The sequence below is a fragment of the Podarcis muralis genome, chromosome 2, assembly GCF_964188315.1.
Source record: "Podarcis muralis chromosome 2, rPodMur119.hap1.1, whole genome shotgun sequence".
Taxonomy (NCBI): Eukaryota; Metazoa; Chordata; class Lepidosauria; order Squamata; family Lacertidae; genus Podarcis; species Podarcis muralis.
Genome location: NC_135656.1, coordinates 55,391,821 through 55,418,598, shown reverse-complemented (window position 1 = coordinate 55,418,598; position 26,778 = coordinate 55,391,821). Strand labels below are relative to the sequence as shown.

The window sequence follows — 26,778 nt, the reverse complement described above, 5'->3', positions numbered from 1 at the left end:
TTTGTATACCAGTGTACCAAACAAAATGGGGCCCAGGCTCCAATCAGCTGACTGGAGTAACTGCATAATTTCAAAGGGCCTTTTTGAAGTTGTTGCCTGATGTCATAATGATGTCAGCTGATCAACAGGTGGGCCCAAAGGGGCCTGCGGAGCATGGGCTAGTCCTACATCTGGCTGAAAAAGTTTATCCACTCAAGTTATATATTCCATTTGATTAATTCTCCTTGTTAGATTTTTCCCTAGCTATGTATAAATAAAGCATTTAATTTCAGAACTGGCAGCCAACCTCAAACCTAAGCCCTTTTTCATTGATGTAGCCCTGTGTGGGAAGGTTTCAGGCTGATGGGAAATATAAAGGGAATCCCCTCAGAGCTTCAACTCCTGTTTCATGTTGGTGGCTGGGGATATATTGACACACTTTTTTGCAGGCCTTTTAATTCTAAATTTTGTAGTCTTATTCTAAAAGTGAAGTTCTTTACATGCTTGCTCAGTCATGCTATGGTGCTGGGCTGCAAACCAGTGTTGGGCTGATTCCTCACCTTTGCACTCTGCTAATGGCTGCAGGTGGCCATGACCCTGACTGCCAAATCTGTCTCCATCTAAATAGGAATAGCAATATGTAAACAAGTACCAGTTCTCTATGCAGAATAGTACAATTAATGAGTCAACTCTTGCAGCTGAGAAAATGTATAGTGACCATGGGGCCACTGGCAGAGGAAGAGGAGTTCAGGGGGAGTGCATTGCGGCTGTCCCCCCCCCCCCGCACTGCCAGCCCCGCCGCCTCCCCCCTCCCCCCAGTGCCGGAGCATGAAGCTCCGCCACTGCATGGGGCACCCAAGCTAAAAAAGTACCGAAGGTGTGCACACTCACACACATATTTGGCTCTTTTTGGACATGCATGTGCCTCAAATATTAGTTTTCACATAACACGCTAAAAAAGGTGCCTTCATGCTACTGTGCTGCACACAAATTTTAATGCAGGATAGAAAAATGGCAAAAATAAATGGAATGCCCATTCTTGTCTGCAGCTGTAGAGTTTACCTTTGAATTACATAATTTCAGAGTAAAGTGAGTAAACCATAACAAGTTGTTGCACAGACAGAAAAATAATAGTAGTGGAACAGCATATGTAACACAGCATAGCACTCAGTGATGCAAACAGGGCCAGATTTAGGTTTGATGAGGCCCTAAGCTACTGAAGTTAACGGGGCCCTTTATATGTCCAGCTGTCCTTTGTCAACAACAAATTCTTGCTGTTTTTTGTGTTGAATATATGCTATATGGTAATTTATGGACCTAACAGCCATTTGCTACTGTTGCTGTATGTAGGTTTTATTTTGTTTTTTTTCATCTTATAATTTGGAAATGTACATCCAGGGTTTTTTTCCCTTTAATTTTTTTGGGGGCCCCAAGAGAGTGGGGCCCTAAGCTATAGCTTGTTTAGCTTATACGTAAATCCAGCACTGGGCAAAGCATATGATAGTATGTCTCTGATTTGTATAAGGGATAAATGCCTACTGCCCACATTCATGATAGGAGCACCAGAAGCTGCTTTGCAGAGAGTCACACCAGTAGTCCATCAGTGTTTTCTACACTAATTGGCAGCAATTTTCCAGGGTTTCAAATAGGCATTCATTTTCGCACCTATCTGGTTCGTGTTCTGGCTAATCCCTACTCAGCCAGGAAGGTTTTTTTGGGGGGGGGATATAGAAATGTAATAAGCCAACTCTCCCCCCTCCTCGTCTTTCCCGCCGCCCCCCAAAAAACGAGGAGGCATTGGATGCCCCTGCTTGGTGATGCTGGTGGGGTGAGTTTGGCCCTGCCCGTTTGAGGGTGAGGGTCCCACCAGTCGACTCTTTCCCTTAAGGTTGGGAGACTTACTCGCCACACCTGAGGGGAAGCTGTCAAAGTGCTGGTAGGGGCGGTGCGGGGTGGCGATAAGTATCCTTTCCACTCTCTACCTGGAGCCATTCAAGGGCATTGGATATGGAAGAGGGTGGAAAAAAACGGCTGAGAGGGCTCGCTCCCCCCCTCCCCTTAGGCGTGTGAATGTGGGGTTCCCGCTTTTACAGCTGGAGTCCTGCAGAGGGTGCAGCGAGCCCACGTCGCCTCCCCGGCTGTCGATCCGGAGCGCGAGGGGAGCGCCCGGGCTTCTCACCCTGCAAGAAACAGCGGCCTGAGGGTGGGCGCCTCGCCCAGCCCAGTCCGTTTATTTCTGAGAAACTTCTAAGAATAAAGGCTGGGACAGGCAAAAAGTCCGCAGCAGGCTTATAACAATGACAGAGGCTTAGCCTGTTTGTTGTGTTTTGGCACCGCCAAAGGCTAACAGATTGCTAATGGCCTCATAAATGCGTCACTCTTTAAAGGGCTGCAAGACTATTGAAAATGGCCAGGGAGCTGACGCGACCTGTGACTACCGCCCGCGATTGCTCTTGTTCTAAGGAGTTTGCTTACAGGCAGACAGGAGCATTGCTTGACTGGTTACAACACGTTTGTACAAGTCTTAAAAACACACAACACCCCCCCCCGTCACTTTTGCACCTTAAGGGCATTCTTTATCCAGTATCTGCGTGCCGAACACATACAGTATTTTGCTGAAACCTCTAATGGCTTCACCCCAAAGAATCCTAGGAAATGTAGTTTGCTGGAGTGCCCTGCTCTTGTTTCTAATTTCTCTGGTTCCTGGAGGAGAGGAATATGACTATGAAACTCAGACAGGCACGACTCCATCTTATTCATGTTTACTTGGAAGTTTAGTCCCAAGTAAGCCTTGGCAGGATTCCAGCTGTAATTCTCTGCTGCTACCACCATTCTGGAAGTTTTGAGTCGAAAGCTGCCACGGCTCTGCCCAGCAAAATTTACCAGTACATTTCCATTTCCAACTTTTAGATCGGTTTGTTGTTTCCCCCCTACAATGTAAAATACAACCTTAAAATACAAACAGCACTTTCAACTGTCTTGCTTATCAATATAACGCCACAGAAATAAATCCAGTGGGTGAGACAATGCACTATTAAGTGTGTGAATTCAGAGTTTCTTTAGGGTGGGGAACCTGTGGTCTTCCAGATGGCCCTGGTCTCTCCAGCTTCCATCCTTCGGACCACTGGCCATATTGACTGGGTCTGATGGGAGTTGGGGTCCGATGACACCCGGAAAGTCACAGGTTGCTCACCCATCCCTGAATTAAGGGCTTAAGCCTATTCAACAGGCTTTAACATTCAACATTTTTCTGCTTCCTCCCCTCTCCCTCCGTGCTGCACTTCCAGTGGCTTTTTGGAAGCTCCTCTAAGCTTGCCACGCAGAACAGGTGACTGCAGTTTTGTTTTGCCTCGAGTCTGTAACTACCATAAACTGCTTGGAGGTTTTAGTGCAATCAAGTGGTATATAAATTTTGTTAAATAAAAATAGAATATCGGGCATGCACAATTAGATATGCATTTCTCTGAATTGTGACCATAACACACGTTGTGGAATAAAAGCTGCAGAGAATGAATCTTTATTTGCATCAGCCATCGGCTATAGCAGTAAAACAACAATACAATATACAAAGAATAGAAATAAAAAGTCAATTATGTAAAATACATTTTAGGGTTTTGAATCAATTGTCAAACAGTGGATCTTATTCTGATTGGACCAGCTAAAAACCTTGCAACCTTTGCTGTCACCTGCTCATCTTGATCTGCCAAGAGAAAGGACACTGGCAGTGGTTGGGCAACCAGGAATGGACAATAAGAGGGGTGATAATATCATTCCTTAAGCTGCAGAGACCTTTTTGTCCAAGAACATTAGAGTGGGGGGGGTGAACCACATAATTAAAAGTAGAGTTAGCAAGAGAAAGGAAGTATGTTGTTGGGGCTAAGGGGGAGGCACCAGATTGGCAAAGGCTGATTAAAGCCAGGGTGTTTGTTTCTGGAGTACTATCTGGAATGTTGATACTAGCTAATGACAAATAGCCTGTCTCCATTATGCAGAGTCTGCTGGGATCCTAAATCCATAGCTCATCTATCTGCCGAGATGACTGGCTGAAGCTGACCAGTCAAGGCAAACTGTAGATAAGCTCTTTTCCATATGCCACACATCCTGCTGTTCCTCCAAAGAGGCCCATAGCAGACTACGTACAGTCTCTCATACAAATGGATGCTTAACTGAATTCAGTGCAGTGGTATAATTTCAGTGTGTGCCTTCAAACTGTTTGACAGGAGAGATGCTTGATTTTTGAAGTCTGCTCTCCCAAGTTTGCTATGAGACTTTGGTGGGCTGGTGAAAGTAGTCAGTTTCAGCAACCATGCTAGTTCCTTTTTCTTCTTCCTTTGGTAAGGTGAGCACACCCACACCCATGTGCTGCTGCAGCATGTATTATACTTGTGGTTGTTTTTTTAAGTGGTGGTAGGATACCTTTGGCTCTCCAGATATTATTAAACTTCATCTCCCATCAGCCCCAGCCACTGTAGCCAAAGGTCAGGAGTGATGGGACCTGTAGTGCAGCAATGGCTGGAGGCATAGGTTTCTGCAGGAGTTTTTCCTGGGCGTTGGAGAAAAGCAGGTGGGGAGAATGAGGGAGCAGGCTCATTTCTAGCAATAATAGTATGTGTACATTTCCACCCCTTATCTCAAGTAGCTAGAAATTTCAAAAAAATTAAGCTGGGAATTTGGGGGTTATGATTCATTGAGGTGAACTTTCCCCTATTCCTCCTCTCCACTCAGCCACAGATGGTTCATACATGTTGGGTAGATATTTCAGTATTGTCTTTGCATCATTCTGGACATTAGGTCTCCCTCCCTCTCTTTCTCAGGATCAAATGTCAAAAGAACATGCTTTGAAATGATTGCCTAGATGACACTATGGATAAAAAAAACCAGTGCATTTAAAACTGAAGCTGAGATATTAAGCTGATCTGTATTGGGTTGAAAGCAGCTAGTATAAAAATGAGCTCCATTATCATGACAAGTCAATCTATCACCTTGCATTCTAATTCTGATTCACTTCTCTCAGTGCCATTGCTTATGTAGTCAAAATCGCAATAGACACACACGAGGAATTAGCAAGCTTGAGGCAACTTCAAGGTTTGCAGTAAAAACAATGTTTAGAGTGGGGGGGCAAAGGGGGAGGAAACCCCCTAAAACAACCCAATGAGATCATGCTCAAGTGCCCACAGAAAGCTGGCTGACTGCTGAGAGTGGGGGAGACAGAAAATTTCAGATAAAGTCTGTAGGGGGAGGAGCAGCCCTCCCATAAAACAGCCCAAAGAAGACGTGAGTAAAGTCAGTGGAGGATTGCTAAATCTTTAGGTGAGGTGGGGTCAAGGGAAGAGATGGGTAATGGTATGGACTGGAAGAGTACAGAGTACTAGCCCAGCCAGCCACAAACAAGAACACTCCACACTGCAGGACTTAGCTGCAGATCTTGCTTGTATTTACAAGTAATCATCCTCTTATCACCCTGTTCCATGTAATTTTAAACATAGGCTTTGCCAAGTGTGCTAATGTTCATTCACCTTGCAAATGGACAAACAACTATCATTCGGGCTAGTTCCCCTTTGTGCTGCCTTGTGCCTGTGGCTATTTTGAGAACAACAACAATTCTTAGACTGATTCCGTTAGACCGTGGGTAGGCAAACCAAGGCCCAGGGGCTGGATGCGGCCCAATTGCCTTCTAAATCCGACCCACGGATGGTCCGGGAATCAGCGTGTTTTTACATGGGTAGAATGTGCCCTTTTATTTAAAATGCATCTCTGGGTTATTTGTGGGGCATAGGAATTCGTTCATTTCCCCCCCAAAAATATAGTCCGGCCCCCCACAAGGTCTGAGCGACAGTGGACCGGCCCCCTGCTGAAAAAGTTTTCTGACCCCTGCATCAGACCCTTTGTTGTTGCTGAGATCTTCTGCCTCACCCTCCATGAGATGCTCACATCTCTAACCACTTTCTTTTGGATACCTACAGACCATTGTGAATTTTCAGCAGAATACTTTTCCACAGTGCCACTTGAACTTCAGCAGAACCTAGCACTTCTTTCAAAATGGAGCCACTGCTTCCTAAGCTGTTGCCTGACCCAGCCCAAGCAATTTTTATCTCCACCCTCCCAAGACTGAGCTTTTGGCAGTTCTAAAAAGGCAGTGGCAGTAAACAGCATGACAGAGTGAACAGAGCCTGGCATCCTCCCTGGGTCATAAAATCAAATATTTGATAGGGTGATAGGCCCCTTCCTCATATGACCTGCATGGACCAGCTGAGAAGGGGAAGCTGTGTGCCTCTGTGTGTGTGTCTGCAAGACGTGTGGGCAAATGTAGTGTGGCCACACCCACCACTGCCATGTGATACCTGGAAGGTGGGACAAGGATCAATGTGGCCCTCAGACCAAAAAAAGGTAGCCACATCACATCGGCTGTAAAGCAAGGGATGAACCATTAACTGTACTACTTAAGCTTCTAGCACTGCTGAACAACTACCGTATGTTGCTATTTGCACGATCTCAATTTCCTTGGTAATCGGAGACATAAAATACTTGCACATCCATTGCTTGAATAGCTTCATGGGAGCATCCATTTACAAACCTTTCTTGATCTGTCTGTTTGCTGCTGAATGATAAATTTAAAAAGCAAACCAAAAGGTGAAGTTATCTGTGCTGGCCCGTAAGAAAAATTCTGAAAGCCATATTAGAGCAGTGTGCTAGCTTTCAAGTTCTACAGAATTCTTTTTCAGACTAGACAGGGGGAGACCATGGTTACAAGTGGCTTTCCGTTATTGACACACAACCGTTGTGTGTTCCACCTTCCCAGCATCCCTACGGGCAACCGGAAACCAGCACCTAACACAGGCTCACTTGAATGTATATCAGCTCCTCTATGATCCCATCTAAAGCCTTTGAAAAGATGCAGAATCCATAACATCACTATAAGCTGCTTTCGCCCTGCCCCGTCCCCCGACCTTTCTCTGTTTACCATCCTACAACAGGGGTAGCAAACTCTGTGCCCTCCACATTTTGCTGGACTACAAACCTGCATTATCTCCTATCACTGTTTATACTGGTTGGGGCTGATGGGAGTTGTGCCCAGTTGCCTGCCTCTGAGCCAGATGAAGTGTTTGGAGAACTGGAAACTCACAATATTTTGTTATATCTTTGTTGGCTTAATGAAGTTATCACCCTAATAGGGATTTTAAAAGCAAGTGTCTTTTCTTTGTTTCATGATTAAGAACTTCCAAAGAGTTGGGAGTGCTTAAAATTTGCAATTGAAATTGTGCACAGAGGCAATGGTGAATCTTTGAGACAAACATAGATGTGCCATATGTCTGGATTTTCCCGGACATTACCAGGATTCCAAAGGTTGAAACGACGTCCGAGGGGAATTTCCAAAATATGGCAACCCTACACAAACACATAGCCATTTCTGCTAACTTGTTGGAAGTCGGAGCAAAGTGTGATTCATTTTAACTACATTTATATGCTGCCTTTGTACCAAAGAACTCAAAAAATCATAGAACTGTAGAGCTGGAAGGGACCCCAAGGGTCATCTAGTCCAGCCCCCTGCAATGCAGGAATCTCAGCTAAAGCATCCATGACAGATAGCCATCCAACCTCTGCTTTAAAACCTCCAAGGAAGGGGAGTCCACCCCATCCTGAGAGGAGTTACTGTTTTAAAACCATGGCATTCAAGCAAATATGCACACTAGCCCCCTCCCCATACCCCTGTACTACCAAGGTATAGGAAATTACTTTGGCTTCAAAAAGACTGATCAGCATTGGTCAGATTTCCACCATCGCTTCCACAGAAATGCTGGAATGCTCTGGAGGAAGGGATGCTTTGAATCTTATATATTGGATTCCTCAGCTTTTATTTGCCAGTCACAAAATAAATGGCCAAGTATTTGAAAGACATTTCTGTGGTTGTCTGTCCGTGCTCTGTTCAAATTGGGGTGAAATACATCTGAAGCCCAGTCAATTGAACAGGCAAGGGAACGAGAGAGGGCAGAGAGAGAGAGAGAGAGAGAGAGAGAGAGAGAGAGAGAGAGAGAGAGAGAGAGAGAGAGAGCAGTCAGTTCTGCCAAAATAGTATTTTACACAAAACATTATCTATAGCAATGGGCTGATGTATGTGAGGTATTGTGTATGCTCACCCACCGAATAGATGGCTGCTGCATGGCTAGAGGAGGACACAGAAAGTTGAGAAGGAGGGGCTCAAGTTGAAAAAGAAACCTTGAATGCTGCTGTGGGGGGTGGGAAGGACAAGTTAAAATAAAACAGGTCTGAAAGGGAGCAAACAGGCAGTGAGCTGCATGTCGGGAGAACGCTGAAGCAGTGCCTGGCTGACCCCAGCTGAATGGGGACACCAGTGGCAAAGAACAGGTTGTGGCGGAATCTGGCTGTGACGTGGCGTTATCTTATCTAAATTATCTTATCTAAATTAAGCACTCACTTGGCACTGTTCAGTATCTCTCTCCTGAGTAATTCTAGGAAACCGATAACCTCTCCGTTTTAAAACTGGGTTGAATTTGCTGTCTGAGGAAAAGGACAAAATGGTGCCTCCCCCTTTAAAATGCAGAAGTTGATCAGACTGGCAGCTGAATCTTCAACACTAGCAATAGGATGGAATTCCCCACCACACCTTGAAGCATAGTGGTTGTGTGACAAACCGGCCAGGGGGCACAGGAGGAACAGCTCGAGGGCTGCTAGCCCACAGCATCAGTCACCTCGGGCTGTTGCTTCACTGTGCCTAATTGTAGGTTCAGCCCTGTGAGATTTTGCTTAATGGAATGCACGGGAAGTAATTTAATACTTTCCCTACAAACCTGCTGCTAGGGGAGCAGAAAAGGTCCATCTCCTTTCTATCCTGCTTGCCTGAGAGGTTTCACTGCTGAGGTGAAAGGAAGACATGACAAATGGGTTTGTGGAGACAGGTGCACACACACCCTTATTGCGACCACATCAGGAAAATAATAATGAAGAGAGCAGTAAAACCCCCGTTTTACAGATGAGCTTGCAAGGCTTTTTAGCCCATGCTGCAAAGCTAAGATTCATCAATTTTCTGAGCTATCAGCATCAGATTTTGATATTACAAGTTACAAAGTGTATTCTTTATGGACCACCTTGAGTTTGGGACACTAGAGTACAAAAAGTATTCCCTGTTTTATATTAGCTGTACAATATTGCATTCGCATTTAGGAATGGGAGCAAATTATGTTTCTTGCTTTTGATATTTGCCCCAGGTAATTATTTATGGATTTTAAGTGTGTGTGTGTAGCGTACATAGATATTGGCCGTGTATACTTCAGAAACACAAAAGTGGGGGGTTTAAGTGTGGCTGACTCTGCAATCCTATGCATGTTTGCTCAGAGGTTAAGTCACACAGTGCAAGTTCCACCCAGATACATTTGCACCAAAGTCTTTGTTCTTTTTGCACACATTGCACATCGTACTGTGTACTAGTACAGGAACAAAAAATTATGCAATTTAACTCCAAACCCATACATTCTGTTCTAAAGCCAGTAAATATTTTTAAAGTACTATTTTGTTTCATTGTTTGAAAGATTTGTTTGAGTGTTATTTTTATCAACTCCAACTGCAGACTTGCTTTTTTAATAAGTCCAGTAGTAGGGTTTTGGTTTTTTTAAAAAAGACAGGTAAATAATGTAACAATAATAATGTCAACAGTGGTACCTCGGGTTACATACACTTCAGATTACATACGCTTCAGGTTGCAGACTCCGCTAACCCAGAAATAGTGCTTCAGGTTAAAACTTTGCTTCAGGATGAGAACAGAAATCGTGCTCCGGCAGCATGGCAGGCCCCATTAGCTAAAGTGGTGCTTCAGGTTAAGAACAGTTTCAGGTTAAGAACGGACCTCTGGAACGAATTAAGTACTTAACCCGAGGTATACAAAAGATAACTCTTCATATGTTGTTGACATCATTAGTACATTTATTACCTGTCTTTCACCAGCATGTCCCTGGGTGGGCTATAGCAACTTAAAATTCAGTATTATAAAACAGTTAAAACAAGTTACAGGAATAGCATTATTTTTAGTTTTTATCTTGGTTATTTCTTGAATCAGCCCTGTTGAGTTTCCACCAATCCCATTTCAAGGATAAGGAACTGAAACTGACAGGGACTCTTTTAGTATACTTCTTGCTAAGTATAATTTCCTGAACTTAATACAGTTTCACCATCACTTGTCTATTCAGGATGCGGTACTGTCCCAGTACTTTTGCACTTGACACAATTGCTGTGTGTGTACTCTCACCAGAATTCTTGTCTTTCAGCAAGAGGGTTCAAGCCCTCAAGCCCAAGTAAGACTCCAGAAACAGTTTATCTTTGTTAGAACTAAGTTACCAAAAATTAAAGAGCCACATATGAATCTTTAGAAGCTTCAGTATGCACTGTGGAGCAGAGAGAGAGTTTTCAAAAAGAAAGAAAACTGGGGGGACATTGCTCACCCTCACCCTGAATAGACAAATCCTGTGGTGGCTAAAAAAGCTTGATTTAGAAAGTCTGGATGAATAGTTTGGATAAAGCAACACCAAATAAAGCTTTGCTGTGTTTTCTTTCCTGAAAATGTTCAGCCAGTGTGTTGCACTTGGGAGTCCTATTTGCCAAGGGACAGCACTATTTCTATCTACAGTATTTTCAAACAAGCCAAGATTAGCTTCCTAGAGATTTAATTAATAACCATACTTGGAAACACGTGGACAGAACACATGAAACAGAGTGGACACAATGCTGGAGTCGGAGCTTGTGATTTTGGGGGATGAGGCAGGGGCTATAGGGGAAGTGAAACATTAAATGTTTGTGAACGTTTGCAGTTAAGTGGAACTTGGAGAGCCTACACCCAAACCACTGAAAATGTGGCTAGGCATTTTTTGGCATCTTTTGGAGCGCCTGGGTGGGTAAAGTTAGACATATTGTTGCTTATTCATAGTAAATATATTGTATGAGAGACCCCATGAGCATATATGCAGTATGTATATGGGTGCAATATATGCAATTAGGGTTTTTTGCCCAGATATGCATCACTTTACAGTTGTTTACAATGAACTGCATTTGCCATTTTACTGCCGATTCATTCAGGAGAAATCCTTCTGCAGCTCTTCATAATCCCTTTAAAAAGCCCACCTTGAACAGTTAAGTATCATCAGCAAACTTGACTACTTCACTAACTTCGTATCAGTTATGAACAAATAAAAAGCACAGGCCTCAAAACTGATACTTGAGGGACTCTGCTGTCTACATCCCTCCACTGGAGAACTGCCCGTTTATTCCTACTCTCTGCTTCTTGTTACATCACCAATACCTGATCCACAAGAGGACCTCTTATTCCATGATGGCTAAGCTTACTAAAAAGTCTTTGGTGGGGCACTAAAAAGGTGGTGGAGATGAAGAGCCCTTCATCTGCACTTGACTCTGCACACTCCCACTGCCTGGTCTGGAAAATTGATTTGCGGGGAAGAATCAGGGCCGCAAGGAAGGGCCTTGGAGAAAAGAGCCAGGCCACAGATGCAATGATTCCAGGTTTTGCAGCTCTAGCAGATAAGACAGTTTGATCTTATCTCCATTTTCCAGGCAGGCAGAGAGGGCTGAGATGAGAGACAATGGCTTGTCTTGGGGTACTTTTAATGAGTTAATGGTTGGAGATTTCCAAGCAGGGATTCATTCCCTTCACCACTGTGCTATACCTCTAGGTTAAGGTTTCCCAACCTTGGGTCTCCAGTTGTTTTTGGGCTACAACTCCCATCATCCCATCAGAGCTAGCAGGACCAGTGGTCAGCGATGATGAGAACTGTAATCCCAAAACAGCTGGAGACCCAAGTTTGGAAAACCCTGCTCTAGGTGCTCTGCTAGAAGAGGCTTGTTGCACAGTGTTGCTGCATATTCAGAAGTTATTCCCTATTCAGGCATTGTAGGTTTATATTTTTGAAAATCAAATAAAAATAATAATATTATTTTTTTAAAAAAAGGACTGTAGCCCTTTGGATGGGCATCCAGAGCCTGCAAAAAGACACGACCCTCTGGTAAAACCACAGTGCTTGAATCCTCTCTCTCTCTTACCATCACCCCACTTCTTTTCAATTAACTCCAAGAAACTCTGTGTAAAAAAAGCTTTCTGCTCTGACCATTGACCCTTTTGCAGGTACACCATGAAACATTGGATGAGATCTAGGTTTAAAAAAAGGAGCTGTTGGCATGTTTGATACATCGATCAAAGTACAAGTGCTGGAAAAGTAAATATATTTAGCCTCCAGGACAGACCTTGGACTATCAGTTTAGTAGACATTAACTTATGAAATCCCTTTGCCTCTCGGGGTGATCTTTGCTCCTTTAATAAGCTGATGCAATGCCAATTTGCATCTATAAAAGTCCAAGCAGAACAGCTGGACAAGTATGTCTGAAAGAGACTTAACATCATTTGGGAAACAGATTGTCGTAGGACAGCTATCCAAAGATGATGCAGTGTTTGAAAGTTGTGGCAGTCATCTTCGCTTGTTCAGTCCTGCTGTCTCAGGTAAGAACACTTCTGGTATTTCAATTCCAAAGTGGAGGGAGATGCTAGCTTATTTGCATGGCATGCATTTCAGTGTCTTTATGCTTGGCTATGCCAAGTTACAGATACAGATACCAGCTGTATCAAGACAGCACGACTGCTAGCTGTTATTAGCATTCCGATCATCATTATGCCAAATGTGTTTGGAAGGAGGGTTTGGCTATTGCAAGGACTTTGGAGCAGACATGTTTTGCTGCCACACAGGTTGTGCGTGTTAACTAGGCCAGGCAAAGGCCTGTTTTGCCTTTACTGCAACAGAGCCACAAGCTCTACTTTTGCCCTATAGAAATGAATGTCAACCAGTAACTTGTACTGGAGAGAGAAGTAAAACGGTGTACTTAGGGACTCCAGTGAGTTGTGTATTTTTGGATGTATGAAGTGTTAGGTTTTGAAATTCCTACTGGTCTGGAGAACGGTTGTGCAGAAACAGCAACAATAGCTTCCATGTAGAAATGTCAGACTTCAGCCAAATTCTGCAGAGAATCAGGAGGGCTTAATAGCTAAATGGACCTCAACAAAATATATAACAGCTGCCTACAATTCTGTTTCAGACACACTGTGCCTCTCTGCATCCACAAAACTCTCAGCTATTAAGGCCGAAGAGAATGACACCCTTCTGGAGAGGGATCTCAAGACCAATTGGAGCAGCGTGCAGGGATAACAGTGAATGTGCCACAAGACTATGCAGGTAATTTCTATCTCCTTGAAATGAATCCCATGATGCCAGGGGCAGCCATCTGAGTCATCCTGAACAGAAATGAGGAACATATGTGACTCTTTGAGCTTCCAAATCCCGCAAAAAAAAATTTAAAAAAAAAAATCAGAAATGATAGGAATTGCAAATCTAGACTGTCCCATTTTAAAATGAATAAACTTTAAACTACACTGTGCCTTTAATACAGTCTAGATGATCTGGAACATTTTAAATATTGCCAGATGAATTACCATAGAGATGTCAACTGTGAAAATAGTTTAGGAACAAGACAGTAAAACACAGACTAATCAATAAAGCTATTTATATTTATGCTAGTCATTAGACTATTCCCTGAAAATATACATCAATTGAGCACCAAAAACTAAAAGAAAAAAATTATTTTTGGCGTACTGTTCTAAAAACAAAATTACTCTGTGCTAATGAAATGTTTGCTGGTGACACGATTTGCTCTCCCCTTAAGACGAATACCAGACACCGATCAGTTTTTTAAAAATAAAAACCATCACATTTAACTTTGCTTTCATATTACAGAGCTGTATTAAAGCATATTAATTCCTCTCTGTATATTGCTTTTTTCTTTTTCAGAAACAAACACTGTTCTTTAAGAGTATCGCAGGAGTGATTGTTCACTAAGGTGAAGAAACTGCTGCTGCTGCTTTGGATAATGCTCCTCCCTGTTTATTTATTATCACCTCTCCTGAGATCATGTGCTTAAAGATTTTCAATGAAAGCTTCTGTTGTATGGACAGCTACAAAGGACTTCAATGTGTCAGAAGCACATTTTAATTTAGGCCACATCTTTCCATCATCAGTCTTTTAGAGGAAGCTAAAGTAGTTTAAACCAATCTTATTTTTTGTACTGTTTATCATGTTTTTCTATGCAAGACATTAAATAGCTGTTAAGCAAACACACTTTGCTATGTGCCTTATATGCCAGCTAAAAGGGAAAGCCAGTCTGGGAAGATACCCTGGAAGTACTCTGAGCAAAGCTGCAACTATGGACCTTTACCATTCTACAGGAGCTAAGGGAATGATAAAGGTTTCCCCCCATTAAATCCTCAAGCAATTATTCAACGCTGGTAAATCAAAAAAAGCATAAGAGCTATAAGCACCTCAGTACCACAATTGATGCCATCTCTTTTCCAATGTTTGCCTTTCAAACTTTAATTGTGTGGTGGGGAATGATGTAACTGGCTTAATAGTAAGGAATTGGTAATTATGTGCATATTGAAAACATAAGAGTTTTCCCCACTTGGAACATATGGGAGCAGCATACCACTCTGCCCACTCATCCTCAAACAGAACAATTCTTTCTGAACCAATGTGTAATGCTCTTGTAGAAAGGCCCATACAAAAGGATTAATTCAAGCACAGTGCTTATAAAGTTTAATACAGAAAATCTATTTGATATTTATTAAACTTAGTTTCTCCAGTTACAGTTTTGCATTGTACAAAGCATTTTAATGACACAGTAGTTAAAAAGATCTTTACAAATTGAAATGTGATACCCTTTTCTCCAAATATTTAATTGCCATAAATTTGTTTAAAAATACACATTAAACGCATATTTCAGACACTAAACTTTCTATAATCTCAATACCACAAAATACATAGATATACTATACAGATGTGGGGGGGAAAATCTAGTTAGTATATAATACTTTGCTCACCATTAACATACGTGAAATGCACATACTGACTTAGAAATCCTAATTTGGAGCCCCAAAGTACCCTTTTGAAATTTCAAATATATTGCAAAGTAAAGGGGGGGGTCACAGTTTTGTTTTAAAAGTTTAGTTTTGGTTGAAAACAGATGACTAATACATTGATAAGTAACAAAATGTATAAGACATGGACATGTCATGTACAAAGCATACAACAGAGAGCCATCCTGCCAATCGTGTTCAGTACCAAGCTGCATGCTCAAGAAGGGATTTTTTTTATATTTTTCAATTGATAAGCCAAAGGTTAAAAACAACTTCCCCCCTCCCAACACATTTGCCCCCAAAAGGAAAAGAAAAGCCACCTTTACCAAGTAATTTCAAATATGATAAAGGATCTTTAATAAATATATAAGCACTTTATCCTCCATATACAAAACTTCTTAAAACCATTTAAAAATGGAACCAGATACACATGCCAGCAACTGTGCTTGCAGAGGCTTTTGGCCTGGCTCATGAAGCCAAGTTCTATGTTCTTTTAGTGCAACCATCTTGGAATGCTGGCTGCCAATACTGATGTGATCTATGAACTAGGAGAAGGAAAACGTCTGAGCCCAATTTGCCAGCACCAGTTCTGTTCAGTTACATTACCAGAAACAAATGTGTGGTCAATACATTTACACATGGAATTGGGAAGACAAGCCAAAATTAGATCCACTTTGACAATTAATCTGAGCGGGAAGCAACAAAAGGTCTTCGGCTGAGTTTGCTTAAAGCATCAATGAATCGGGAGAAGCCATTTTGTAAAAACACTCAGGTTTCTACAAAAGTCTCGACTCCAGTGAGAATGTTAAAATCAACCCATTTCCCATAACTGCTATTTTTAAAATGCCGTAAGCACCCCAGTACCCACCCAAAATAATGAAACTGATTTCTCAGACTCTGTACAGTTAACCTGCATTTTCTAGGTCTTGGGGGAAAGTTGCTGAATAGAGCACACTAGTAAAAGCTTTGGCTACACTCTGTTGAAAGATCTCCAACATTAACCTAGCTACCAAAAACCCAAACTTCCCACAATACTGATTTCCACTCAATTTAATGTCATTCTGTCCTTGACGCAAATATTTATGAAATATTTGCCATTCTGGACTCTGCCATGTGGTCTGGTTGTTGCTTACTTATTGTATGGGTAAAATGTATTCAGACTTGATTTGCTCAGGTCCATTGAAACCCCCTTAATAAAAAATACTGCAAAGTTTACAGTGCAGGGAAATGTTACCATATATAGCAAAAGTAGTCTTTCCCGATATTTGCCAGATTTGGCAAGCTTTGTGGTTATCTGCCTACAGCTATGTCTTACTTGCCTTTGGCAATCCCTCCATTATATCCAGGCTCCCTACCTGCTGTGGCTGCTCATAACACACACTACAGGGTTTCTCGTGTATAAAATCACAGCAATCAAGCTTCAATAATCTAAAAGAAACTGATAGCACTCCAGCATAATATGCAAAGTTTATCACCATCACCAAAATGAGGATGGCTCAGCACTCAATAAATATATTGATATAGTCAGCTGTACTATAACCTAACACAAGTATAACAAACTTTGGACAGACTTGAGTTCATTCATTTATATATGTATGTAGATATATGTATTAGAAACATGTATATTACAAATTGCATACTGCTGTCAAAGGTCAAGAGCCACTTGCTCTGCTTTACAGCCAAGAGATTTAAATCATATTGAACTGAACACGCTGGGTCATCTTAGTCTGGTACCCTGAATGTTCATTTAAGATACAAAATGAAGTAGCTAAGTGTCAACAAGGTCAGTGTTTCCTAGGCATTTTATTAAGGGGATCTGCCATCAGAATTGATCTATAGTTTGGGGACGTGCTAGTCAGAATCGACTGATGAAGTGAAACGTTTGTAGCTTCTAATGCTACAGTGTCTCACCCACTCACTGCCAGCAGGCTGGTGAAACACCTAAAGAATTCCACTGGTGGATCTCGTGCCACCATTCATGAATTGCTCTCCTATGACCCTGCAACTTTTGAGAGAAAATTCAGAATTACTTGAACACCTGAGCAAGCCTAGTCCGACTATTAAGCAGTTCTAAAAGGCTCATCACTGGGATACACAGCAACATTGATATGTGTAAATACACAACCATAGAACCCCTTATTCCAGAGTTTCCACACAAAGACAACAGCACAATGCCAGTGCTCAAAATATACACATAATGCATCTTAAGGGCAGATGTTAAGCTTGCTTTTGCTCTTTGAGAAGAGAAGGAAAAGCTCATGATGTGTTTGCATTTAACAATTAACTTTGGCAAATTACTCATGCACTTCAGAGACAAAGGAATTCCAAGTTCGATGGCCTTTTGAAATTTTGTCTACTCCTAATTTAACTGGTTGGAAACTGCTAAACAGTTTGCATTCATGAAGGAAAATAACTGCACATATTTAGGAAATACAAATAATACCTCTGGGAGGCATATATTACAAAAGATAATGCTTGCTAGCTTAGGTATACATTTAAAACTACAGAGGCCTTGCTAAATTATTAAACATACAAATTTCTAGGATTCATCTGAAGAAGCTTCTTTTAAAAAAATCCAATCTGATATAGAGTATTCTACTTCTGAAAACAATGCTTTTTTAAAAAAACGAGAGAGATTTTCCCACTGGCAGTTATGGTAACTGGGTACAAAACCAAGCCAAATCACCCTGCTGATCACTGCAGCACTACACAGCAAGTGAGCTTGTAATCCAACTCCTAACAGTGAAGAGGCTTCGGTATGATAAGTGTGCCAGGCACTTCTGAATGTTAAGGAAAAACCTACCCATTGGATCTGAGTTAGCATCTGTGCTGTGCCTCTTGGGACCAAAGCACATGAAAACGTGCCCGCTTTAAAACTGCTTCACGAGACTGGTACCTCTACACAAGCAGCTCACATGAAATGGACCACAGAAACCATTTCTTTTTAAAAAAATAATCTGAAACTCTCTTAGTCTGTGTGCCGGGCACATACACAATAAACTGCTTGCCAAGGAAGCGGTTTAAAGAAGGTTCCATATGACAGCAGTTGTATTTGCACTGGCCAAACAGCGACACCAAAAGAATATGTAGCCATTTAATACATCATCACCCATTACTGCTTAACTGAAATTCAGTTTGCCCACAGTAAATCATCCTAGGCTGCATCATTTTCTCAAATATTGTTTGATCTTTTGTATGCATGGGTGCGACTTCGTATTTTGCCCTCCACTCTTACAATGCATTCTTGTGGATAAGAGTGCAACAGTAAACAGCATTAATGATTGTGAATACAGAACCAAGGGATAGTTGATTTCATCGGAAACAATTCAAAGTATCAAGGTAAGAGAACCTGTGCATTCCTTGAAGTACAAAACATCCGAACACAAGGCTCCGTTGACTATGCAAGCTATAGTTTAGTGACTATAATTTATGAAGTTTCTCAACGTCCCAAGGACACACTGCAGTACTAATCAATGTAGAATTCTATTCCTTCTTTCAACGTTCGCCATCATTTTGGCACATAGCTATACAGCTAGACATAAATTTAGTGCAATCATTTTCTTGAACATGCACATTTACATCTGGGGTAGGGTTCAGGGACAAGGGCAGGTAAAGCAGCATTCCACAACCCCACACTGAGAGGGGTTCAGAGTTTGACTCTAACGAACAACCAATGTGTGTATTCTCAACAAATGACAGCCACTAGTTATCAGGAAAAGGAAGTGGAATTTTACCAAAGTACTGCAGGAGACCAACTGGATACAGTATACCAGGTCCTAAGTGTAAAACCTCTTGTAAACAGTATTCAAAATCTTCGTCTAAAAAGGCATAAGGCACACCAGACATGTTAGGGATGCTAAGCAGTATTCTTTTCGTCAGGCAGGCACCTTCTATGGAAAGGTGCTCTGGTTAGTAACCTTAAAGCAGTCACTTAGAATTCCACGCATGATTTTTGCTGATCACAGTTATTTCCTTGAAAATTAAAGATTCTGTTCCCATCACAAACACTTAACATTAAGGAAGGTGTCATAAAATGGGGTAAAAGCAAGGTTTTAAATCAACTGGACATTAATAGTTTAAAATGTCCCTGTAATCATAGGTCTACTCTCAACCCCATGTTGCCAACTGCGTACACCTAACCATGAGAAACCCAAGGGTGTTTAGTTACTGCTCACATTTTCTGATTTACCACTGGAAATGGACAAGCATCACTTCCATGTAGGAGTGAGTTAGTGGCTTCAGTGTCTAATAAAGACAAGCAAGGAAACAGAGGCTGCACCAAAGCACAAGATTGTCCATTTGAAACCATTTCTGGTCCACACCTGCAGACTGAAGCTCAATTGTGAGACCCACATCACTTTGATATTGCATTAAATGCAAGTTCCTGGAAGGTTTTCATATTATTAGTGTTAAGACATGTGTTTTGAAGCTAAGTGTCCATAGACATAATTTTTTTTTTACATCTCACTTAAATAAAATGGCTTAATGTATAGAACATCATCCTTGGAACTTAGTACAATAATAAACCTGTGGCTGTCATTTAGGGGTTTAACTGAGATATTCATGAAAATATGTCCCTACACTTTAGAATCTATCAACCCTGACTTTCTCTTACAAGCTCTACCACCACAAGACATTACAGAATAACAAAGCTCACAAAATACTTAAATAAAGTGTCTACATTTTATCTTCACTAAGTACTTGATCAGGTAAAATTTATAGGAAAAATTGCTAAATCTTAAAAAAGCCCAAAAATAGAGCTTTCAAAAACAAATTAAAATAAATAGGTTTTAAAACAGATTTGTTAGGCATAATTACTAGAATTCCAATCCAATTGCAGCTCAATGAATCCATCTTACATTAAAACGTTGCAGAGTTTAAACTATTTTTTAAATACCTTAAAAATGGAACAACTGAAAAAGTTCATTAACATGATGGTTGGGAGGTTCTCAAACACATGATGCTGGGAGACACATGAAAGCATTCCTTAATCTCAGTGTCCACTAAGCAATGCATTATGGCAGTCTTCCTTATTTTTTTATGACACAGTGTTGAAAAAAAAATCAGAGGCAGCAAGAAAAGTCTCTTCTATGCTTTAGATTTCTTCAGTCCAGTTATCACTTGGCATCCAAACGCAACCAATGCAGTCCCTGTCTTGTGTAACGTACTAGGTCTGTCATGACACTTGCATTAAAGATCAGAGGGCCCATCACTTTATCCAGTTCAGAAAAGAATTCTGCAGAAAAGAAGAAGCAACCAGATTGAAATACTCCCTTACGCAACATATTCCCCAAGATTAACACAATGGAAAATTCACATTAAAATTGTATTTTTTTTCTGACTGCAATGCTAAACAAAATAAAAAAGCAAGGAATGGGAACTTTGATTCTCTGAATCTCTTAACTACTCTTGCAGGGATCACGCTCAGTCAGAGAACCTTTCCGGGCTCTGAGCAACTGCTAACTGATTTGTATGTTGGGGCACCTGAATCAGATGTTTATTTAGTGATAGTAGGGTAGAAATCTTTCAAGTGCAGATAACTGAAGGTTTGTATAATAAGTGTTCACAGAGTGGGATCTTAAGAGTACTTTTAGATAGAACAAAGTGCTCAAAGTTTCATATAACATTCAAACAATACGTTCTAATATTAGTCAATTTTCTCTAAGCCTCAGAACATTTCACATACCTATATAGAAAAAAATATTGGTGTGTGTGTGTGCGCGTGCACCCACCCACCCACCCTTTCAACTGAAGATCTCAGGACAGTTCACAAGATAAAAATACAGGATAAAAGCACAAATAAAAGGTTAGAATACAAAACAATAAAAACCCCTCCCACAAACATATTTAAAAGGCCACAGAATATTAATCAGCCAAATGAGCTGTAACAATGGGGATGGAGCTGTTTCCTAACATCCACTGGCCTTGCAGGCTGGTCCTCCAGACAAGTGAGGGTCTGAAGAGGGTTTCAACTGAATGAGCTTGGAAACGCTCTCTGTGATCTGACTGGGTTCCTGCTAGTAGGAGGGTTTCCAAGTGTGTTCTACTGAATGAGCTTAAAACCCACTTCTGATCTTTGTACATCTGAAGAGTAGCTTGCATGCTTGGGGATGAAGCTTGACTGGCACCAGCCCCCATTTTGAAGCTCAAGTGCTCCAGAAAATGCCTGAGGATGGCTTCTTAGGGGCTCAGTGTTACTGGTTTCAGTTATTTAATTTTCCTCCTCCTTTCCCCCCGTTTTAAAGTGTATGGGCAAGGGCTGGGGAGAGGCACAGGTCTCTTGAGGTCATGGAATGTACCAACGAAAGTAGACATTTTACAGTCTTAAGGGAACCAGTACCAGCAATAAATTAAGTACTGATTTTAAAAAAACTTTAAATGTCATGGTCTATGTGACTAGACCTGATGGTAGATTAATGCAGCCAAGTCTTACCCTTTTGCTCTCTAGCAAGCTGATCAGCTTGGTCCCAAATTTCAGTGGCATACAGAAAATTGGATGTAACCTGGACATAGCTGGCTGCCATCTGGTGTATCCGTTGTGGAATAGTAACTGAAGATGTGCTCCCTGAAGGGTTGGTTGACCCTGAAGAGTAATTTCCTGAATTTCCCGGAGACAACTTCGGAGAGACTGGAGACGGCATGCTGACTGGTTTGCTAATAATTAAAAAGATCACAGACATTTGTTTGCCGCCATCAACATTAAGCCAAAAGAGAAGATATGTGATACTGACAAAAGTTATGTAATATTAAAACTATATTCTGACATTCACTCTATAGGGACAATTAGAACTATTAAAATTGACGTCACCCATTACTTATAGATCTAATTCAGCACATATCACATTGTGCACTGTCCAGGATGCTAGATATGGGATTAACCACCCATATAGCATCTTTTTGCATTCATGCACCCTGATGCAGATGGGGCTAAATCTTCCTGGAGGTTTATGTAACACTACATACAAAAAATATTGCCAATATATTATTGCTACTAGATCCAAGTGTGCAAACTCTTATTTAAACCATGTAGCACTTCCAGTAAGTGCTACGAGTAATATTCATGTTGTGATAATCTTGTCAGTTAATTATTAGTGCGTTTCCCTCTCAATTTGTGGGAGTACAGTCCTTTGAGAAATGGAACTAAATCATGAAAATCTGCATGTTTTTCTAGAAGAAAAAAAGTCTACCACATTAAAGCCTCAGAATGCAACAGTGCACAGACCCTTAGAAGAAATGAAGGAAAATGAGAGAACACAGAAACCACTACTAGGTTTCTCATTTTGGTTGTATCCAACAGTGCTGTTCAACTGACTGTAAGGCTTCCATCAGCAAACGGGGGGGGGGGGGGGGTTAGTAATTTTCAGTGTTTCCTCATGCTGCTGCACCAAACCCCAAATCTGCTCCAGAAGCTTGTGTGGCTCTCCAGAGATGACAATGGAGCACAGAATGGAGGAGTAATTGCTGAAAAATGCTTCCCTCCCTGTTCTGCTGACGGAGGCCTTTCTGAATGGCATCATTAGATACAACCTAGTATTGTGTATTAAAGAAACACTTACCTTCCCATACCAGGTGATGGTGCTTGAGAATTGTTATAGGAATTCTGTTGAGGAAAAACAACCCATTCAATAAATTGTACAATAAAATCTGGAAAATACAGCAGTCACCAAGTATGTTCATGCCAGATGTCAGGGATAATGGGAGTTATTATTCTTCATTCAATTTATTAGTCACCTAATACAAAATGTCTTTCTTACACAATTCATCAAGTTTAAGTACATCGCTCCCCCCCCCAAAAAAACCCATTCCTGCATAGAGAAGCATGATGATCACAATGAATAACCCTTTGGGTTAGGCAATTTCTTTCCAAAGCTACAATGAACATGTTTTTTACCTTTAGATGTTCAGTCAATGTCTTGGAATACTTCAGGGCACTCTCCTTCTTCAGTTTGAAAAGTCTTAAGTATAACAGGGACTGGCATCTAAGACTAGAAAAAGAAATAACACCATCACTTTAATTATTATATATATAATTTTCTTGTTATGAAATTGTGCAAACAAATAAAACACGACATGACTAACCAAAAATCGGTCTGGGGGATGTAAAATACTAAATGTATTATTTTATAGTACATAATAATGAGGGGACTACAGTAAACTAATTATTACTTTGGAATATTGCCAATGGCAGTACAAATAATAACAGCTATGTGATGGGAAATGTACAGTGCACTTCTGTAACATAACCAGGAGTATTAGAACATTTGAATTCAAAGAAGATTAAAGTGATACTAAATCCCAAGTAGAAGTGTGGACTTCTCCTTGATATCTTGAAGAGCTGTTGCCAGTCAAGAACTAACAGCATTAGGCTAGATAGTAAGCTTTGGTTTTTTCCTTATCACAAAATGTATGTTATACAGGTATAGTCTGCCTTCAAAGCTATTTAACTGTAATTGCTCAAACTGTACATACCACAGCACTGCTAGCCTTTTGTCTGCTGCAGTAGCATCTGGTGCTGAGTAATTCTTCAGTTTCATAGTGTACCTGCAACCAAAAAAATGATGTAAGCAACTGTCACGTCAAAACATTCAGTTCTTATTCACAATTCTTTAATGAAAAAATGTGAGGTTTGTGCTTCATCCTTTGTGCCAAAAAATCTGCAGTTAACCCCAAGATGAAAAATACCGAGAGTGGAATATTTTTGTTCAATGTTTTACTAAGGCACTCACACCAGAGCTCCTAATCACCATTTTTATTACAATGCTTGTTGCATGTTCTGTATCACTTACTTGATCAGCTCCACAGTTTCAGAATACATAGGGAACGGGGACTTTGATTCCTGAGCATTCTTCTCTAATGCATTCCCACATTCAATGAACGACACAACGGCATCAAGGTAGTACACAGCTTTCTCAAACCTGTCAGACTAAAGAAATACAAAGCCTTTTGACAATCAACTCATAAAAGTGAGGATTACTACTACAGTGTCAGGCAAAATAGTCGGGGGGGGGGGGGAGAGAATCATGCCAACCTAGGACAATAAGCAATGCCTCTAAGTAAACAACAGTTTAGCATTTTCCTTACCAATGCATCAGCATTGTGCTTTAATTTCTTTGCTTCTTGCAAGTAGTGATCTGCTGAGTAAGTCCTGCAACATAAAATGAAAACCTATGAGACTGATAATATCAGAGCAGTCTTACCCTTTGGTGCCTCTCCCATTTATGGAGGGTTATCTAGGAGCTCTAAGCTGCTCTAGCAGCATGCAGGATACAGTGTGAGAAGCCCTAATTTCCAGGCCTGACAATGCTCACAACAAACCCCTCCTGCACTGGCACAATGCATTGCATCCACACAGTGGCACTTTGGCTTACAATGTGTTCTGACTGTACTGGAGGCAAAGGAATGATGTTTGGTTTGGTACTGGTTTGGGTCTGTGTTACTAGCTTTGCACAGCAGATATGCAGTACTGGCCTTCAATTCCACAACAAAACATGTTTGGACTGGTGGGCATGGTTTAAGGGAAATGGCCTTGTGGGTCTTCTGGCAGGCCAAGATTGGGCTGCAGGCTGGTGGTCCCAGCCCCTGATCTATAATGCAGAAGCTTTCCAGGGTTTCAGGCAGGAATCTTTCTCAGCCCTCCCTGAAGGAAATGTCTGGGATTCAACCTGGGACCCGTCTCATGCAAAGCATATGCTGTGCCCCTTCTCAGGAGAACAGTGTATTTTTGGGAGGAGAGGGGAACTAATTCAGCTCAGAGAAGATCTGCAGGTTTGCAGAAACAGACAGCATCATGCTGCATTTCACTCCTGGCAGCTGTAACTCCTTGCAACAGATGAGTGCAAAGGTACCCAAACTATCATGTAAGAAAGACAGAGCAAAAAGACTAAAATGGACGACACACAGATGTCAGTATAAATATTCATCACACATTCTTGGTAACATAGAGACCAGCTGCCTGACTTCTATCTGTTCTCACCTGTCATCAAACACTAGCTTTGCTCTCCGGGACTTCGAGTTATCTGTAGTCATGGTGGAGGCAGAAGGGCAGTTTGAAGAATTATTTAAAAGCTTCTCCTTGAAAGAAGACAGACCACAATTAGTTAAAACACTGATTTTTGGCGAACAAATATTCACTGCTTGTGCTTCACTTGCTGAGCTCAGGCTGGCTAAATGCAATCCAGATGTGTACCGTCATTCATGTTTACCACATATACAGCTTGACCGACACAGATGTTGCCATATGGACTCCAACAGATTCAAAACACAACACGGGCACTTTTCAATTAGGAACCCAATTGTTATTGTTTGCATATAATTAATTAATACAACCTATTAGGCATTTTCTAATGCTCACAGCTATACAGCTTTGTTAGGTCTCCTTCTCAGTGCTGTTCCAACCTATGCTGCAGTAGAACTATGCAGGAAGGGTCAAATTACAGTCAGATGCCTGAGCAACGGCTGAATATTGCCATTATGTAACAGTGCAGCATACAACCAAAGATATTTTACTTTCCAGACGAAGTGCAATACTTTTTTCCAAAGAAAGCCACAAGTTCCAGTGTGGCCAAAGTTCTGAAATCTAATAACTACAGCAAGCTTTTCAGATGCCCACCATTCTTATCACTGCTCCCACATCCCCAACAGTTCTCCGTAATCACGGTTATGTCTCGTTCCTTCTTCCAACCCTCCAACAGCTGTTTCCCCTATTGAACTTGAACTTAAAATACATCACAGTAAGGCAGAGGTGCAATGGGCCAACCCCGCTCCTAGGGCTTTTAGCACCTCTCTGTTCCTCCCGTACTTTTGTGCTTGTGAGTAGAGGCGGCAGCAGAGAAGCAGTCTTCCTAGCTGTCAATCTGCCCGGGAAGGGAGGGGCCCAGCTGGGAGGCTGGGGGGGTGTCAAGGGCTTTGAGGGCGCTGACCTGTCCCACCCTGCCAGGATTAAAGAGCCACAAGCAGCCAGCGGGGTGGGTCCTAAAGCTCACCAACAGCGAGAGACTCTGGAGGGAAGTGGAAGCAAAAAGAAGGAAACCCAGCAGAACAAACAACTGTGTGTGCTTGTAGGCACAGAGAGAGGGAAAAGGAAGGGGAGGGGGAATGGGCTGATTGGCTGCTGGGAGAAGCAGCGGGGAGAGAGCTTGTAAGGGAGGAATGTAGAGAAAAACAGCTAGAGGCAGAGAAAGGTATGGAGTTGGGGTGTGAAAGCACGCAAATTGAAAGGTTACAAGGAATGAAACCGAGAGAGAGAAACCTTGTGTGTGCACTTGAACCTGCGAGTCTGTGTGAAGTCACGGGGAAAATGAGAGTTAGAAGGTGTAAAAGGAAGGGAAGGAGCTTCATACAACACAAGTTTAACTGGCTTGTGCTTCCTCCATGGGAGTTTACAAAGGATCTCTAGTGTTAATTACGCCAATGGCAGCTGATAAACCAAGGAAACAGAGAAGCATGATGACGGAAAAAAGAAAACCCTCTAGCTTGGGACTCCTAAGAGTTCACCTGGAACCGGGTTCACAGGTGATATGGGGAGCAAGAAGCGTCACACTGCCCTTTTAACATCTGAAGGGAGTCGACAGTCTTCTTTCTAGTCAACTTTAGTTTTTCTTTCAATCATCATATGTATGTTAAATCTGTTTACAAAACAGATAAACCAAATTCTGCTTCAATAATGAAACTCAGCCAACTAGGCTAATGCATTAATAGAACACATCAATACTACCCTAGCAGGAGAATTATTAAAACCCAGCAGAACTATGAGGGGATACTAATTACCCTAATTTTAAATTGGTCCAGACATGACTCAGTGTAGGCTTAAAAGAAGGGTGCCAAAA

At 41.5% G+C, this 26,778-nt stretch overlaps 2 protein-coding genes across 5 annotated transcripts in view; one reads left to right on the top strand and one right to left on the bottom strand.

Annotated features, from left to right (window-relative positions):
• The first annotated feature begins 12,334 nt into the window (after nucleotides 1–12,334).
• On the top strand, nucleotides 12,335–14,155 carry LEAP2 (liver enriched antimicrobial peptide 2). Its single transcript, XM_028717960.2, has 3 exons — nucleotides 12,335–12,493; nucleotides 13,084–13,220; nucleotides 13,833–14,155. Exons 1-3 carry the CDS (start codon nucleotides 12,434–12,436, stop codon nucleotides 13,867–13,869), a joined length of 234 nt encoding a protein of 77 aa, XP_028573793.1. The 5' UTR covers nucleotides 12,335–12,433; the 3' UTR covers nucleotides 13,870–14,155.
• Nucleotides 14,156–14,606: 451 nt separating this feature from the next.
• The window catches only part of AFF4 (ALF transcription elongation factor 4), a 50,890-nt gene continuing 38,718 nt past the window's right edge, over nucleotides 14,607–26,778 (bottom strand). For all 4 annotated transcript variants that reach the window (XM_028717957.2, XM_028717955.2, XM_028717959.2 and 1 more), the window contains 8 exons: nucleotides 24,927–25,024; nucleotides 24,035–24,098; nucleotides 23,740–23,876; nucleotides 23,423–23,494; nucleotides 22,845–22,938; nucleotides 22,510–22,553; nucleotides 21,387–21,607; nucleotides 14,607–20,189 (listed from right to left, as the gene is read on the bottom strand). In XM_028717957.2, coding sequence (XP_028573790.2) covers nucleotides 20,071–20,189; nucleotides 21,387–21,607; nucleotides 22,510–22,553; nucleotides 22,845–22,938; nucleotides 23,423–23,494; nucleotides 23,740–23,876; nucleotides 24,035–24,098; nucleotides 24,927–25,024 — 849 coding nt within the window. In that variant the 3' untranslated portion in view covers nucleotides 14,607–20,070. The remainder of the gene's footprint in view (nucleotides 20,190–21,386; nucleotides 21,608–22,509; nucleotides 22,554–22,844; nucleotides 22,939–23,422; nucleotides 23,495–23,739; nucleotides 23,877–24,034; nucleotides 24,099–24,926; nucleotides 25,025–26,778) is intronic.